Genomic DNA, 13,621 nt, shown 5'->3' on the forward strand with positions numbered 1-13,621 from the left:
AATAACTAAATAACTAACTAACTAAATAAATAAATAAATAAATAAATAAATGAATGAATGAATAAATGAATGAATGAATGAATGAATGAATAAATAAATAAATAAATAAATAAATAAATAAATAAATAAACAAATAAATAAATAAATAAATGAATAAATAAATAAATAAATAGATAAATAAATAAATAAATAAATAAATAAATAAATAAATAAATAAATAAATGAATGAATGAATGAATGAATGAATGAATGAATGAATGAATGAATGAATGAATAAATAAATAAATATACCATGTGAACGACATTGGAGAAACTGGAGGGTTAAGGTTTACAAAGAAACTTAATTGCAATAGCTCTTTGCACACGATAAGTGCAAATGTACAATTGATACATCAATCAAATTAAATCTTTTAAATCATTGAAACGTCAATTTCACTTAGAGATCGATAAATCAAATCTATGAACGCACAGATCTACTTTCTGATGAAACATTTATTTTCCATTTTATTGCAAGAATCAAGAAGCAATAATTGATTTCAGGACCTATAAAATTACAATCGATCGGGAGTTTCTTTCAGCTTCCATAACATTTGCTTATTGAGATACAGCGATTCGAGATTTTTTAAATTTGTTTCTACACTGTAAAAAAAATGAAGTGCTAATTTAGCAATTACAGTACTTGTATAGTGACTGCACTACGAGTGCTGACTTTCTAGTTTAAATTTCAACTAGAAACTCAGCACTCGTACTGCAGTTACTATACAAGCAATGTAAGTGCCAAACTAGCACTTCAGTTTTTACAGTGTATGATATAAGATATAAAAATATGATAATTTAGAAAACCTTTCAAAATTAATTTCAATTTTGTTTCTCGAAATGGATATAAAGCATATGGGATTGACCGAGAGTTTTAATTCGAAATTGAAGCCGACAGTTTGATTGAAATGTTTAAAACCGTGATGGTGGTAATTATTTACTCGACATCAAATTTCTCACATTTTGAGAATGACAGAAAGAGTGGGAAAATGACAATCGATGTCATACGTGTAATAGATTCCACAAGTCTATATGCTCCGTGGAAGGGCAAGTTGGGTGGTCTTCATTCCAGACTGTTTAGATAAAGTCTTCATGTTGGTCTCCGGCTCATCTTTCCATCAATCAAAGCGTCCATGCTACAAGGAAATCTCAAATGCGTCCGAAAAAATCTCTTAAATGAAACGCATTCTCTGGTTGGTCGGATGTAAACTTTATCAAGCCAATCATCGCTCATGATGGTGAAGGGAAATGCCGAGATAAAGCTCTATGAAACTTTTTTTTATCATTTCACTTCTCATTTTTTTCAAGAATGCAGAAATAAGACTCTGTTTTCAATAAAAAAAATGTATATTTTTAAGGTTTCAAGTGACAAGGCCAGATATGATATGAAAAACTAAATACCTAATTTTCATATTTTGTCCAGATTCTACCTCATTGAATTATTGTAGGAAAGGGGACAAACACTGGCGGATACAAGGGGGGGGGTAGACAAACCGTCGACATTCTGTTTTTTTGTTATTAATTGAAAGATTGGTAAACACATATACCAACATGGCTTTTAAACTTTGGGGGGGGGGGTGGCAGATAGCCATTACTGTGGATTGTCATTGCAAAAGATGATATGTCTCATAATAACGCATAGAATGCTGTGGGTTCTTGCAACGACAAGTTAACCCATGACGATTAATCTGCAAACCCCATATACTCTGACAAATTTCATAAACAAGTGGATCTTATTTTGGATTGAGAAAGTTACAGTATACGATTCTATTCAGCCTAAAAAATCTCAAAATTTAGGCCACAATAGAAAAAAAACGTCTCCTGCCCCCATTGTCCAATGGTCATGATGGTTATAAACGTATAGAAAAAATGTTTGATTTGAAATACATTTCAGCGTACACATAACTCAGCATGTGATGATAAGAATATTATTGCATAAATCCATATAATGTATATGATCAAAATATTGCGAGGATATATAAGTATAAAAAATTACAAGAAAGAAAACAATGGACTAATCAGAAAATAAGGATCCTGTGCGATGCGGCATAGAATCGAAGAACCGCAAAGAAGAAAAATATAACAAGAATTTAAAATGAAAAAAAAAACTGTCGTCTCAAAAAAATCATGATGAATTACTTACTGCAGCATTCAATACATCATAAATGATTAACTAAATGAAGATAATGTAAATAGAATACCAATACTGGATTATTACTTCAAAAGATTTAATACATAGAGTAAATGAAAATATAATCAAATCATGTACACCTATATAATAGGCCTACACCAACCTCGCCTGATTTATGGAAACAATTTCTAAGTACAGGCCATATCAAATATTATATTTTTTTGCATTACTTATTTATGATCAATGGTCAAACTATGACCATATTAGGTGTGAGAAAATATATTCATTAGAGATCTGCGTGGTCGAGAGACATGAGTCATTAAACTCCTCCCCTCCCCGTTTTCCTTAATTTTAGTGTGTGTGTATTTTGAGTTTTTGACAGACGTGTGTCAATCAGGTATGATTATTTACGTCTGGGACCGACCTTTAACGTCACCATCCGAAAGACGTGATCAGGGCTCGAACCTCGAACCTCTGCATCAATTTGTAACTTCCCCACAGCTTGGATTACAGGCGCACGCCACAACGCCCAGTTAAATTTTTGGGCAACATCATACAGTATACATACATTATGCTGGAAAGAAATAAAATGGTGACGGTCAAGATGACAGACAGAATGTGAAATAGATGGCGCTCTATCACTTTGTCCGTCCGAATGATTGGGTAGCTAGTGTTCGTGGTACATGTCATTTCTCAATCACTGTTTGATGTTGTTGATTGTTTGGTCTTTGCCTCTTTCAGTGCAGTTGCCAATCTTTTCAGCCCCTGGAAAAAAAGAAACGCATCGACATATAAATACATGTAGTGGATAGTGCAATGAACTTACAGGAAGGAGCTTGAGCGCGATTATATTAGATACATGAGAGAATATGGCTGTCAAAATACAAGCATTCAGTGTATGTATAGTGTGTAAATTTCCACATATAGTACGGTGGCCTAAATCAGAATTATTTTGAATGGGCGAGCGAAGCAAGCAAGCAATCTGAACAGAGAAATATTAATCATTTTTAATATGATATATTTGACATGTCAAAAAAGAAATTAATCAGCTAGATGGACAACGAAATCTGACTTCAAAATTTGCAAAACCAAATATAAGCTTATTTGTTCCGAACTTCCCACAATATGCGAACATGAGCATTGATCTGCACGGGCATTGATCTGAACGGGTAGTGCATTGCCCGCCCGTGATTGCCCGTTTCTAAAATGCATGAAAATCACCAAATTAATAATCACTTAATTAATCTGGTGATTGCAGCAACCACCTCTGTACCTTACCTCTTCAAGGTCAGATTCCGAGACTTTTGAGAAGGATGCGCGCAGATAGGGGCACGATTGGTAATCTTCCAGGGTGAAAGGCCCACCTGGTACCATCATAAACTGGTTCTTTACGGCGAAGGAATAGATGAAACTTTCAGAGTTTCCTTCAAGTCCAATTAATTTGATCCATAAAAACATACCAGATTGTGGCACACTCCATGTAGCAAGTCCTGGGTGAAAAGGGAGAGGGTTTAAAAATGTTTGTATTATCTTCTCTTGCTCTCTATCTCTTGATGCTAAAACCACCCCTTTCCATAAAATTATTGATGTTAATTGGTTGTTGACCATATGAGTCAATGGTAAAATTATTATAATAGTAACACTGATCTGTTCCCCCTAAGGGGGGAGGGGAGGCTCGAAGGTCGATGGGTGTGGAGGGTCCGTTCCCACCTGTTACTCCCTATGGAGCCCTGTTCCTCCTAATTTCCACCCAATCCCGCATCCCTTATTATTGATTTTTTTTTTACCTGTGAGATGTTTTTGAGCAGCCTGGGCCACGATATCCCGTCGACGCTGATAGAAGTCTCTCAAATCATCGGCTCGACGTACGAACTCTTCTATACCCCATCGCCTTACAAGTCTATTGACCACCACCTATGTCATGGTGTTTGAGATTTGAAAGGAAGGGGGTTTAAAAATGGTATTCTTTTGGGGGCAACAAATAGAGAATTTATGTATTATAAAAGTATGAAGATCATTGTCATCGTCATGGAATTATTTCGGTGTGGGTAATAAATATTCACTATTTTGGTGATACCGTATAGTTACAATTGGAGCAAAATCTTAGGATTCGCACCCCCCCCCCCCTCTCGGAAAAGACTGTGTTGAGAACGCCGGGTGACGAATTGGTCAAAATACTAATATTTCTATAAAAAAAATGTTTATAAATTGCAGACTTACCACAGTGAACAAATTGTCAAATCTATAGGCTTACATACCTGCGCAAATATGCTAGCATGCTGAACAGTATACTGTAGGTCGTAGAACATTCGTGTTACTAACGCATTAGGTCCAGACACCCAGCCTATTCGGAACCTATAATCAATACATTACAATTAATTAATTTTAGGATATATGGTGAATAACTATTTTACAATAATTGAATATATTAATTAGGCTATTATCCCAGGGCATACGATATACCAGCAATTTTTAATCAAGAAAAAGCGGTTTTGAAATGATTTTTGTAATATAAGTCAAGGGAAATATACATGTATGCATGCCATTTTCGACTTTTAGATCTCTCATAATAAACATGCCTAGTTCTTTTTTTGTCGGAAAACACTGTTGAATCCTGTCAATATTTAAAAGAATAACCACCCACAACTATAGCTGCGGCTTTTATCTATAGACTTACCCGGCACCCAGCACCTTCGAGAAGCTATCACACCGAATGACTCTCCCGTCAACGTCTAAAGATAAGTAAGATGGAAGTCGCTCCTAAAAAAAAACAAGAAAGTTAATATTCAGCAGATAAGGTTTTAACATTCAATTTTAAAAACATATTATGTTTTTTACACTTTGTGTTAAAAAAATCAATATACTTGCAATATACTCTAGCTTTCACCATTTTCTTTTCGACTTTCCTTTTAATCAGAAAACAACTTCAAATTCCGATTTTGCCCCCCCCCCCTCCGGTCCCCGGTTACAAATGCATAAAACCTATAGTGCGTTACCGTGGAGCATTGTGGCCCAGTGGTTTAGCCTCCGGACTTTGAAACAGAGGGTCGTGGGTTCGAATCCCAGCCATGGCGTAATTTTCTTCAGCAAGAAACTGATCCACAATGTGCTGCACTCAACCCAGGTGAGGTACATCATACCGTAATTCCTTAAGAAGTATGCGCTCTGAACGCCTAGCTTAGCCGGGTAATATAGGAGCGCCTTGAGCACCTAACAAGGTGGATATCAGTGTGCGCAATATAAATACCCTATATTATCTAGATTTTCAAAGTTCTTCATCAAGATTTTTGTCAGACAAATTGATCAACTTTTGTCAAGTGTCCTTGCTTCTAATTGGCTGTGACGACAACGTTACTATGGTTACTGTCGGATAGAACGTCTGAGAACTCCTTTCATGAAAAGCTCACCCGGATGTTGCTGACAGTTACGATTCGTACTAAGTACATAGCAGCTACCCCTCCCCATGAATAACGCACTGACAAATTTTAAGAATTCAATACCTTTTTGAACTGTAAGAAGTAGTAGGAGTCATCTTCAATGATAATGAAATCATACTTCTGTGCAAGGGCGTATATCCTTTTTCGTTTTTCTAAAGTTGTCGTTTCTCCGGATGGATTGTTGCCGTTTGGTACTGTGTACATCACTTTAGGTCTTTCACTCCTGTAAATCATAATATCATTAAAGTAATTAAATGAATAACTGATAACTACTAAAAAAAAATTATAAGTACAAAGAGAAACTTCGTGAGCTCGTCTGATATTGCGACTCTGCCCAAAGACGACTTTTTGCTTTAAATAACTTTGGTAATCTTTTATTTTCTTTTACTCATCGCCTCGATGAAAATCAGCAATATGGTGATTGCACTTAACTATCATTTTCTTTTAAATTGTGAATAAATAACATTAAACAAACAAACTAACTATTTCCCGCCAACAAAATCAGACGAGGTGATTAATAAGTTCCACGATTCGCAAGTTTGACCGATTAGACGTACAAAAATGATATAGGATACAGAAATAAACTAAGCTAATAGCGTTCCACACGGGGAAGGCTCGTCAACAGACTTGGCGATTTAGTGGATTCAAAATATTTTGAAAAACAACAACAATTAACTAAATTTTGTAGTTATAAATTGTCAGACGGGGTAATCAATGAAATCTATATTTAAAGAAATGTACATTCTTGTCAAATGATAGGAATTTCCTTTAAATTTGAAACAAAATGACAAGGATTTTTTTAAATACAGAAATTGTATTAAGAGTCCCTCTGACAAAGTATTTAACTTTGAGTATAGACTGTTTAAGAGTGGGTTATAATCTAACATTTTGAAAATGTTATTATTTCTCAGAGCTGTCTTTATATTTCAGGTTTAGAGTAAAATAGGCTATGTTGGAGAGAGGGGTTTTATCTTACCATTTCTTTTCATCCGATCTATCATACTTTGAGAGTATCTCTTCAAGCTGATCGATGTTTGGTCCATCTTCTTCGGTTCTTAAGGATATAGGTTCTGCCTCATATCGTCGTAACTTCATATAATCAATATTTGAACGGGGGAAAAATTATAAAAGTATAAAGACGTGAATTTTGTCACAAACGATACCCCCTTCATGGTAACCCTTACAATTTTCCGGCAGTGGGGAAGCAAGGAATGTGTACCCGATCGCCACTTAAAGTATGAAAAAAAGATAGAAAATTGAGAACAAAATATAAAACTTTCATGTGATGAAGAAAAAAAACCACACACCAATAATGGAATGGAGCGATTTCAGCACTTTCTTCTAGCCCATGTTGTTACACCACTATTGTCCTGGAGAAAAGGGGGGAGTGGGTCGGGGCTGATCCAGGATTTTTTTCCTTAAAAAAGGGGGGCACATTTTCCCAAGGCAAGAAAAGTTTTATAAGGTCCTCACTTGTGTATGAACAACATATTCCCATTGAAAATATTTGCTGTTATTGTTAAGGGAGGGGGACACTCGTGTATGAACGACATATCTACATTAACATGATTAAAGATATTGACTATGACTCTCAGAAGGGGAGGGGCACGGGCAGCAACCCCCCCCCGAATCCGCCACGCGTGTGGCAGCGTTTGCTCTACTTCTCCTCTATAAAGTTCTTAAAAGAAGACCAAAAGACGGGTCAAATGACAAGGAGACGACGGCGGGTTCGACTTGTTTGTGACAACAAGAAAAAATGTCGAGTTATTGAAACTTGGCATGTCGACTTGTTCCGAAATGAAAATGAGATGACGATTTGTTGAAATTTGGTAAGTGGACTTGTGGACAAGAGGACAAGATGAAAAATTATTTAAATTTGACAAATCAACTTCTTTAGAACCGTATAGACAAGATGCCGAGTACCAAAATGCAACTTCTCATCATCTTTTCTTTTCCCAAACAAGTCGACTTACCAAGATTCAACAACTTGTCATCTTATTTTCTTTTCCAAACAAGTCGACTTGCTGAATTCGGGCTGAATTCCAAAAACTCGTTATTGTCTTCCTATACTATCACAAACAAGTCAACTTATACCAAGTTTCAACAAGTCGTCATTTCCGAACAAATCGACTTGCCAAGTTCCAATAACTCGTCTTCTCTCCATTTAACCCGCCTTTTCCTCTTCTAATCTCGTCATCTGCCTGGCACTTATAGGCTTCATTAGATCATGTACTTTGGTGGTTAAAGGTCATTCGCCAAACTTAGTGAAAAAATAAAGAGAAAAGTTAACGGAAATTCAATCTTCATCGGCCAGATATCATTTCCTCATGCTTGCACACCACTGCAATGACATCATGTCGTCGGCGATAGAGGTTCAATAAAGAATCGGGGATGACATTTCTCTACATTGTCTTACCATTCCAGTGAATGCAGCATAGAAGAAATCAGTGACAATAACCTTATCACCAGGATTCACCAGGGTGGATACAGCCTAAATAATGGGGGAAATGACAGAGCGAGATAAAAATATTTCCTTAAATTTAAAGATTGAATTTAAAAATTATTTTAGCGAACATCATCCAACTGTCGATGATAACATCACAAAGATCTACAAAATCAGCAAATTTTCTACAATATGATGAATAATCTATAGCGATGATTATCGCTATTTTGCATTTCCACGAAGGCCACCATGACCACCATAAACACAACCCTCATCACCAACACCAATATCAGTTTCTATATTTCCAAATAAGTTTATCTATACACCCCACTCTCTCGGATCCCTCCAGCTCCCTTTCTCCATCTCCATTATCTTTCTAACCTTTCTCCTTCTCTTCTTCCCTCTATCTCTCCTCTATCCCCTCCCTCGTGCCAGCTGACCTATTTATCATAATATCTCCTTATCTTTATCATATTATTATGATTATCATCTTAATCTCTCTCTCTTTCTCTCCCTCTCTCTGCTCTCCCCATATCGTGGAGCGTTGGGGCCCAGTGGATTAGTCTTCGGACTTTGAAACAGAGGGTCGTGGGTTCGAATCCCAGCCATGGCGTAATTTCCTTCAGCGAGAAACTGATCCACAATGTGCTGCACTCAACCCAGGTGAGGTAAATGGGTACCGGTAGGAAATAATTCCTTAAAAAGCTATGTGCGCTATGAACGCCTAGATTAGCTGGGTAATATAGGAGCGCCTTGAGCACCGAACAAGGTGGATATGAGCGCAATATAAATACCCTATATTATTATTATATTATCTCTCCAGTCTCCATTCTTTCTCCTTCTATTACCCCACTGATGCCATGGATCCCTCCAGCATTCACGATAACCCTCAATGCTTTCTCCTTGTTCTCATCGCCATAGGTTGGTGGATTGTGCATCTTCATTGTCAGTTCTGTCACCCATTCACGCAGAGGGACGATCCTGCCATGAAAATGTTGGGAGACCACGTTCCGTTGATAAACTTTGAAATCATGATGATTTAAACACGTACAAATAATATTTCTTTCATTCATTTGACGTACGATAAAACGGTCCGCGTAGATTTAAAAAATGCGTTGTTTACGGCATAAACACCGCGCTATTTCTCAAACTTTTATACATGTATAAGAAAAGCTAACAAAAGCGGTAGGATATCGAATATGATTTGAATATAACCAATACAATATTAGATATGAAAAAAGGTTTACCCATCAGAAAGATTGTATTGTTGAGCTACTTTCATATCTTCCTCACTCAAGTCTATCGTAGTACCATCTCTGAAATGAAAAACAAACATGAAATTTAAAAGAAGGTATGTGTGATATATAGCAAAGATAGTTCCCTCAAGCAGCCATTTTCACGATGTTGGAGAGCGAACAATAAAACCTGTGCATCAATCATTTGTTTTCATGGGTCCAATATACAAGATTCCCATTGACATCGTTGTTATTTGGAGCGTGGAGCGTTGTGGCCCAGTAGATTAGTCTCCGGACTCTGAAACAGATGGTCGTGGGTTCGAATCCCAACCATGGCGTAATTTCCTTCAGCAAGAAATTAATCAACAATGTGCTGCACTCAACCCAGGTGAGGTAAATGGGTACTTGGCAGGAATTTATTCCTTGAAACGCGGAGCGCTTAACAACTGCACTGCTAAAGCCAGGGTAATTATGCTGCATATATACTATAGAGCGCTTAGAGACTTCTGACAAAGTAAGTATATAAGCGCTATATAAGCAAGTATAATTATTATTTCTTCTAACATGGCTGCTTGTGGCGTCATGCATGTGGTAACCCTCTCCAGACCTGAATCGGTCATTTAAAGGGGTACAAACAAAATTCTATCTAACATTTATATCTAAAATAAATAGAGTAAAATTCACCAAGCAAAATGATGGAAATTTTTAACAAAACCTGATCCAAATAATTTACGACGTTATTGAATACTTTGTGAAAAACCATAATTATGCACAGCTTCATGAATAGGAACAGTTGGGCTGATATCATGACCCCACTTTCTCTTATTTCGTATTCATACACATGTTTCCCTTGTAACAGTCAAGAATCAGCTGCAGCATGCAGTGGGCGATTTCAAGTTCAGTGCTGACCTTTTGGTGTTGGTGTTGGGTCCAGTGGAGCGTTGTGGCCCAGTGGATTAGTCTTCGGACTTTGAAACAGAGGGTCGTGGGTTCGAATCCCAGCCATGACGTAATTTCCTTCAGCAAGAAACTGATCCACAATTGCTGCACTCAACCCAGATGAGGTAAATGGGTACCGGTAGGAAGTAATTCCTTTAAAAAAGCTGTGTGCGCTATGACTGCTTAGCTTAGCCGTGTAATATAGGACCGCCATGAGCACCTAACAAGGTGGATAATGTGCGCATTATAAATACCCTATATTATTTTTTTTTCACGAGTATAACGCCAAACATAAAATGAAGATGGTCCCTAAAAATTCACTCACTAGTTGTGGAGATGTCAATGATGTGATCTGGATCAGTTACAAGCTCTGAATAAGTTTTGAAGCTAGGGGAAGCAATCCAAATTTCCACACCAACACCAAGGCCAACACCGGACTGGAAACCACCCAATGATTATCTTACACATTAAATAATTAATAAGTTATCAATCCATTTTATTCATTCTTGACTGACAAAATTGTAACAAATATCATTTAAAATGCAAAGAAAACGTGGGGATAATTATGACATCATCGGCTTACTCATTGCATAATTCATGAGGGCATTGGCGGCGGAAGGAAAAAAATTTTGGGGGTGTCTACCTGAAATTTTGGGTTGGACACATGTAAAAAATTGGACAAGTGCTCCAAAAATTTTGACAAAAAAAAAAGGTTAGCAAATTTTTTTTAGGGGGGGACCGTCCCCCCCACCTAAAATTTAGGGGGGACACGTCCCCCCCCCGCTTCCGCCGCCTATGCATAACCATTTCACCGGATTAATGCAATTATTTAAAGTGTAATTCCTCGTCCAAATTCGATGAAATCATCAGTATTATGTTTATCTGTTCTAATTATATTATTTTCAATCTGGAGTATCCCTTTAATGCCGAACGTACATCTGTTCATGTGACATTACACCACGTGAGCCCGTTCGTATCACCTAACACTGAAAAGGTGAAAGCTTGATGTTTCCTTTTTGTTCCTATTTAGTTCCTGTAAACCTTCCTTCACCGTGCGACTACATTTTTAGTTGTTAAAGGTGAATAAACTTTCCATCCCCCCACTTTTCCTGATGTTTTTCCTTCTCTTACATGATAAGTCTACAAAGTGATCTCAATAAAGTAAAAAATGTCATGAAAATCGGATGTAAAAAAAGAAAGACTTCCAAAATTTGTACAAGAAATGGCCATGTAATTTCGATTTGATGATATTCATAATCTGTAATGTTAACAAACCGAGCTATAATAAAACGTGTCCGTAAAATACGTCGGACCCAATACAAAATGGGTTGTTGCCAATTATTTTCTTATACCATAATGTTCGTAGACAGTTATCTCAGTGCTAAAAGGCATGGGCCTATAAACATGGGTGCATTGAACATGTTGAACAGATGATATTGATAAAGTTTTACAATGGCGCTAACAGAATGAAAAAGACCCATGTTTTGGAAGGTCAACCAACCGAGCAGGTTTTGTAGTCTATTATCACCATGATCACATTCGGCTTTAAATGCCACATGCCACACCCCTTATCCTCTTCCCGGAAATCAGTCTCCTCTCCCCCCCCCCCGGTATGGTCTACCCCTGCTCCATCTATTTTCGTTCTATCCCTGATCGTCCAATATTCTACCATTTACGAACCTGAGATTGAACGTCGCCCCTACAAGGTACGTCCGGTCATCATTTGGCATTCCAGGTGCCATGTCAATCACAGGAAGGGGACTTCCCAGAGCCAGCCTATCTGAAAAGTCAAGACCGAGGACAATCGGCAGTGACATTGGTGGTGAAATTGGTCCAAGCAGTAGGGGGGGGGGGTGATCACAATAATGTTCTTTTCAGTGACAAAACTGATATCTACTTAAAAACATTATTATTTCTTCACATCATTTATTTTTTCCAATGCTCCCTCCAATACGAACGATTTAATTGTCTGCACATATTAATTTAAACAAATCTGAAAGCTTGCCAAACATCATCCATGTAAATATACATGTATACAAATTAGATTCTATATTGCAGTTCATCCATTACAAACAGATTAAAAGAATATCTCGTTCACTTGAGTATAAATCGAACCTATTGTTCAGGTGGGATGAACTATTGTTTACCCCCCCCCCCCTCATTTGAATAGTATATTTGAATAGTATGATGCCATGGATTTACGCCCCTGATCATTACTAAAGATTCCTAAGAAAGAAAATAGTCATTCATTTGAATTGAACAGACAATTAAAAACTGGTCAAAAGGTAATGATGATCACTGCATGATAACCTTTACCATTTGACGAGTATCAGGATAGTAGTGCCTACGAATACAACCAGAAGTGTCAAAGAAATAGATTGCGAATGAAGTCAAGTCTTGAGAATTAAAATTTAGTTTGTCAAATCAACATTTGCAGGAGTCGCAAAATGACCTCAATGTCAAGCTCTATCTCTCGACAGAACAGCGAAATTACCTGACTTCGTGATCAGTTTAAACCATGTAAATGAAAAGTGGTCTGACTCCGCTGCATTTTAAAATCGGATTAAGTATACGATTAAGATGTTATATAACTTTAGAACTGAAATAGGCTTCAAATAAGAAGCCATATGAAAATAATGAAACCCCTTTTCCCCTTCTTCAAAATAACAAAATGGATTCGTTATAACTGGACCGGATCATGATAATGTGTGAAAGGTTTATGCTTATGGGGGATATGTTACTGGTCTGTCTGGTGTGATGACCGCGACTAAAAGCTGACCAGAAAACTACCTTCCATCTGACATAGCGACAATAACACGTTGCGTAATCACATTCATGCAAATCAACATTCCCCCTCAAATGAGATGATGATTCTCTTTCTATACAATACTCCGGGACAATACTACGAGAATTTCGCACCCCCCCCCCCTTGCCGCCGCATTGAAGTTGGATTCATCATTCTACATATGACGACGAGAAACCCTAGATAATTATGATCAACTGTCATGGCGCCCTTGAAGCCGGCCAAGATAAAGTATCAATTCCTGCACCCTTGACATCAAACGATATTAATTTTTTAAATCGAATTTGCAAGGAGCATGCCAAATACGGGGAAAAGGTGATTGATAACAATTATTACTCACGAAATGATCTGATAGGTGACGGCTGGGAGAGTAGAGCCCTTCGAGTAAGAAACTTGTCATAATCCATGATAGTGACTGATGTGCATCAACGAAATTAGTTCGTAGTGTAATGGAAAGTGGTCAAATCACCCAGAACCAAGAAAGGTGGTGATTATTTATAGGCAAAAAACAGTATCTTGTTCCGGTTGCAGACTAAGACCAAAACATGCAGAACGGCTTCCCCTTAAAAAAAAAATCCGGACCAGTCTACCGGACGT

General features: G+C 37.3%; 1 protein-coding gene across 3 annotated transcripts; it reads right to left on the minus strand.

The window, feature by feature from the left end:
• Positions 1–781: 781 nt before the first annotated feature.
• LOC121425116 (kynurenine/alpha-aminoadipate aminotransferase, mitochondrial-like) lies at positions 782–13,613 on the minus strand. 3 transcript variants are annotated; one of them, XM_041621099.1, is made up of 12 exons: positions 13,365–13,613; positions 11,902–11,997; positions 9,295–9,363; positions 8,896–9,028; positions 8,021–8,095; positions 6,581–6,693; positions 5,668–5,827; positions 4,845–4,927; positions 4,426–4,522; positions 3,955–4,081; positions 3,446–3,657; positions 782–2,932 (listed from the first exon to the last, which is right to left on the minus strand). In XM_041621099.1, exons 2-12 carry the CDS (start codon positions 11,961–11,963, stop codon positions 2,861–2,863), a joined length of 1,203 nt encoding a protein of 400 aa, XP_041477033.1. In that variant the 5' UTR covers positions 11,964–11,997; positions 13,365–13,613; the 3' UTR covers positions 782–2,860. The 3 variants fall into 3 exon arrangements, with proteins under 3 accessions (XP_041477033.1, XP_041477032.1, XP_041477034.1); XM_041621098.1 differs by having other exon boundaries at positions 11,902–12,001; XM_041621100.1 differs by lacking the exon at positions 11,902–11,997.
• Positions 13,614–13,621: the final 8 nt, after the last annotated feature.

This window comes from Lytechinus variegatus, chromosome 12, assembly GCF_018143015.1.
Source record: "Lytechinus variegatus isolate NC3 chromosome 12, Lvar_3.0, whole genome shotgun sequence".
NCBI classification, from domain to species: domain Eukaryota; kingdom Metazoa; phylum Echinodermata; class Echinoidea; order Temnopleuroida; family Toxopneustidae; genus Lytechinus; species Lytechinus variegatus.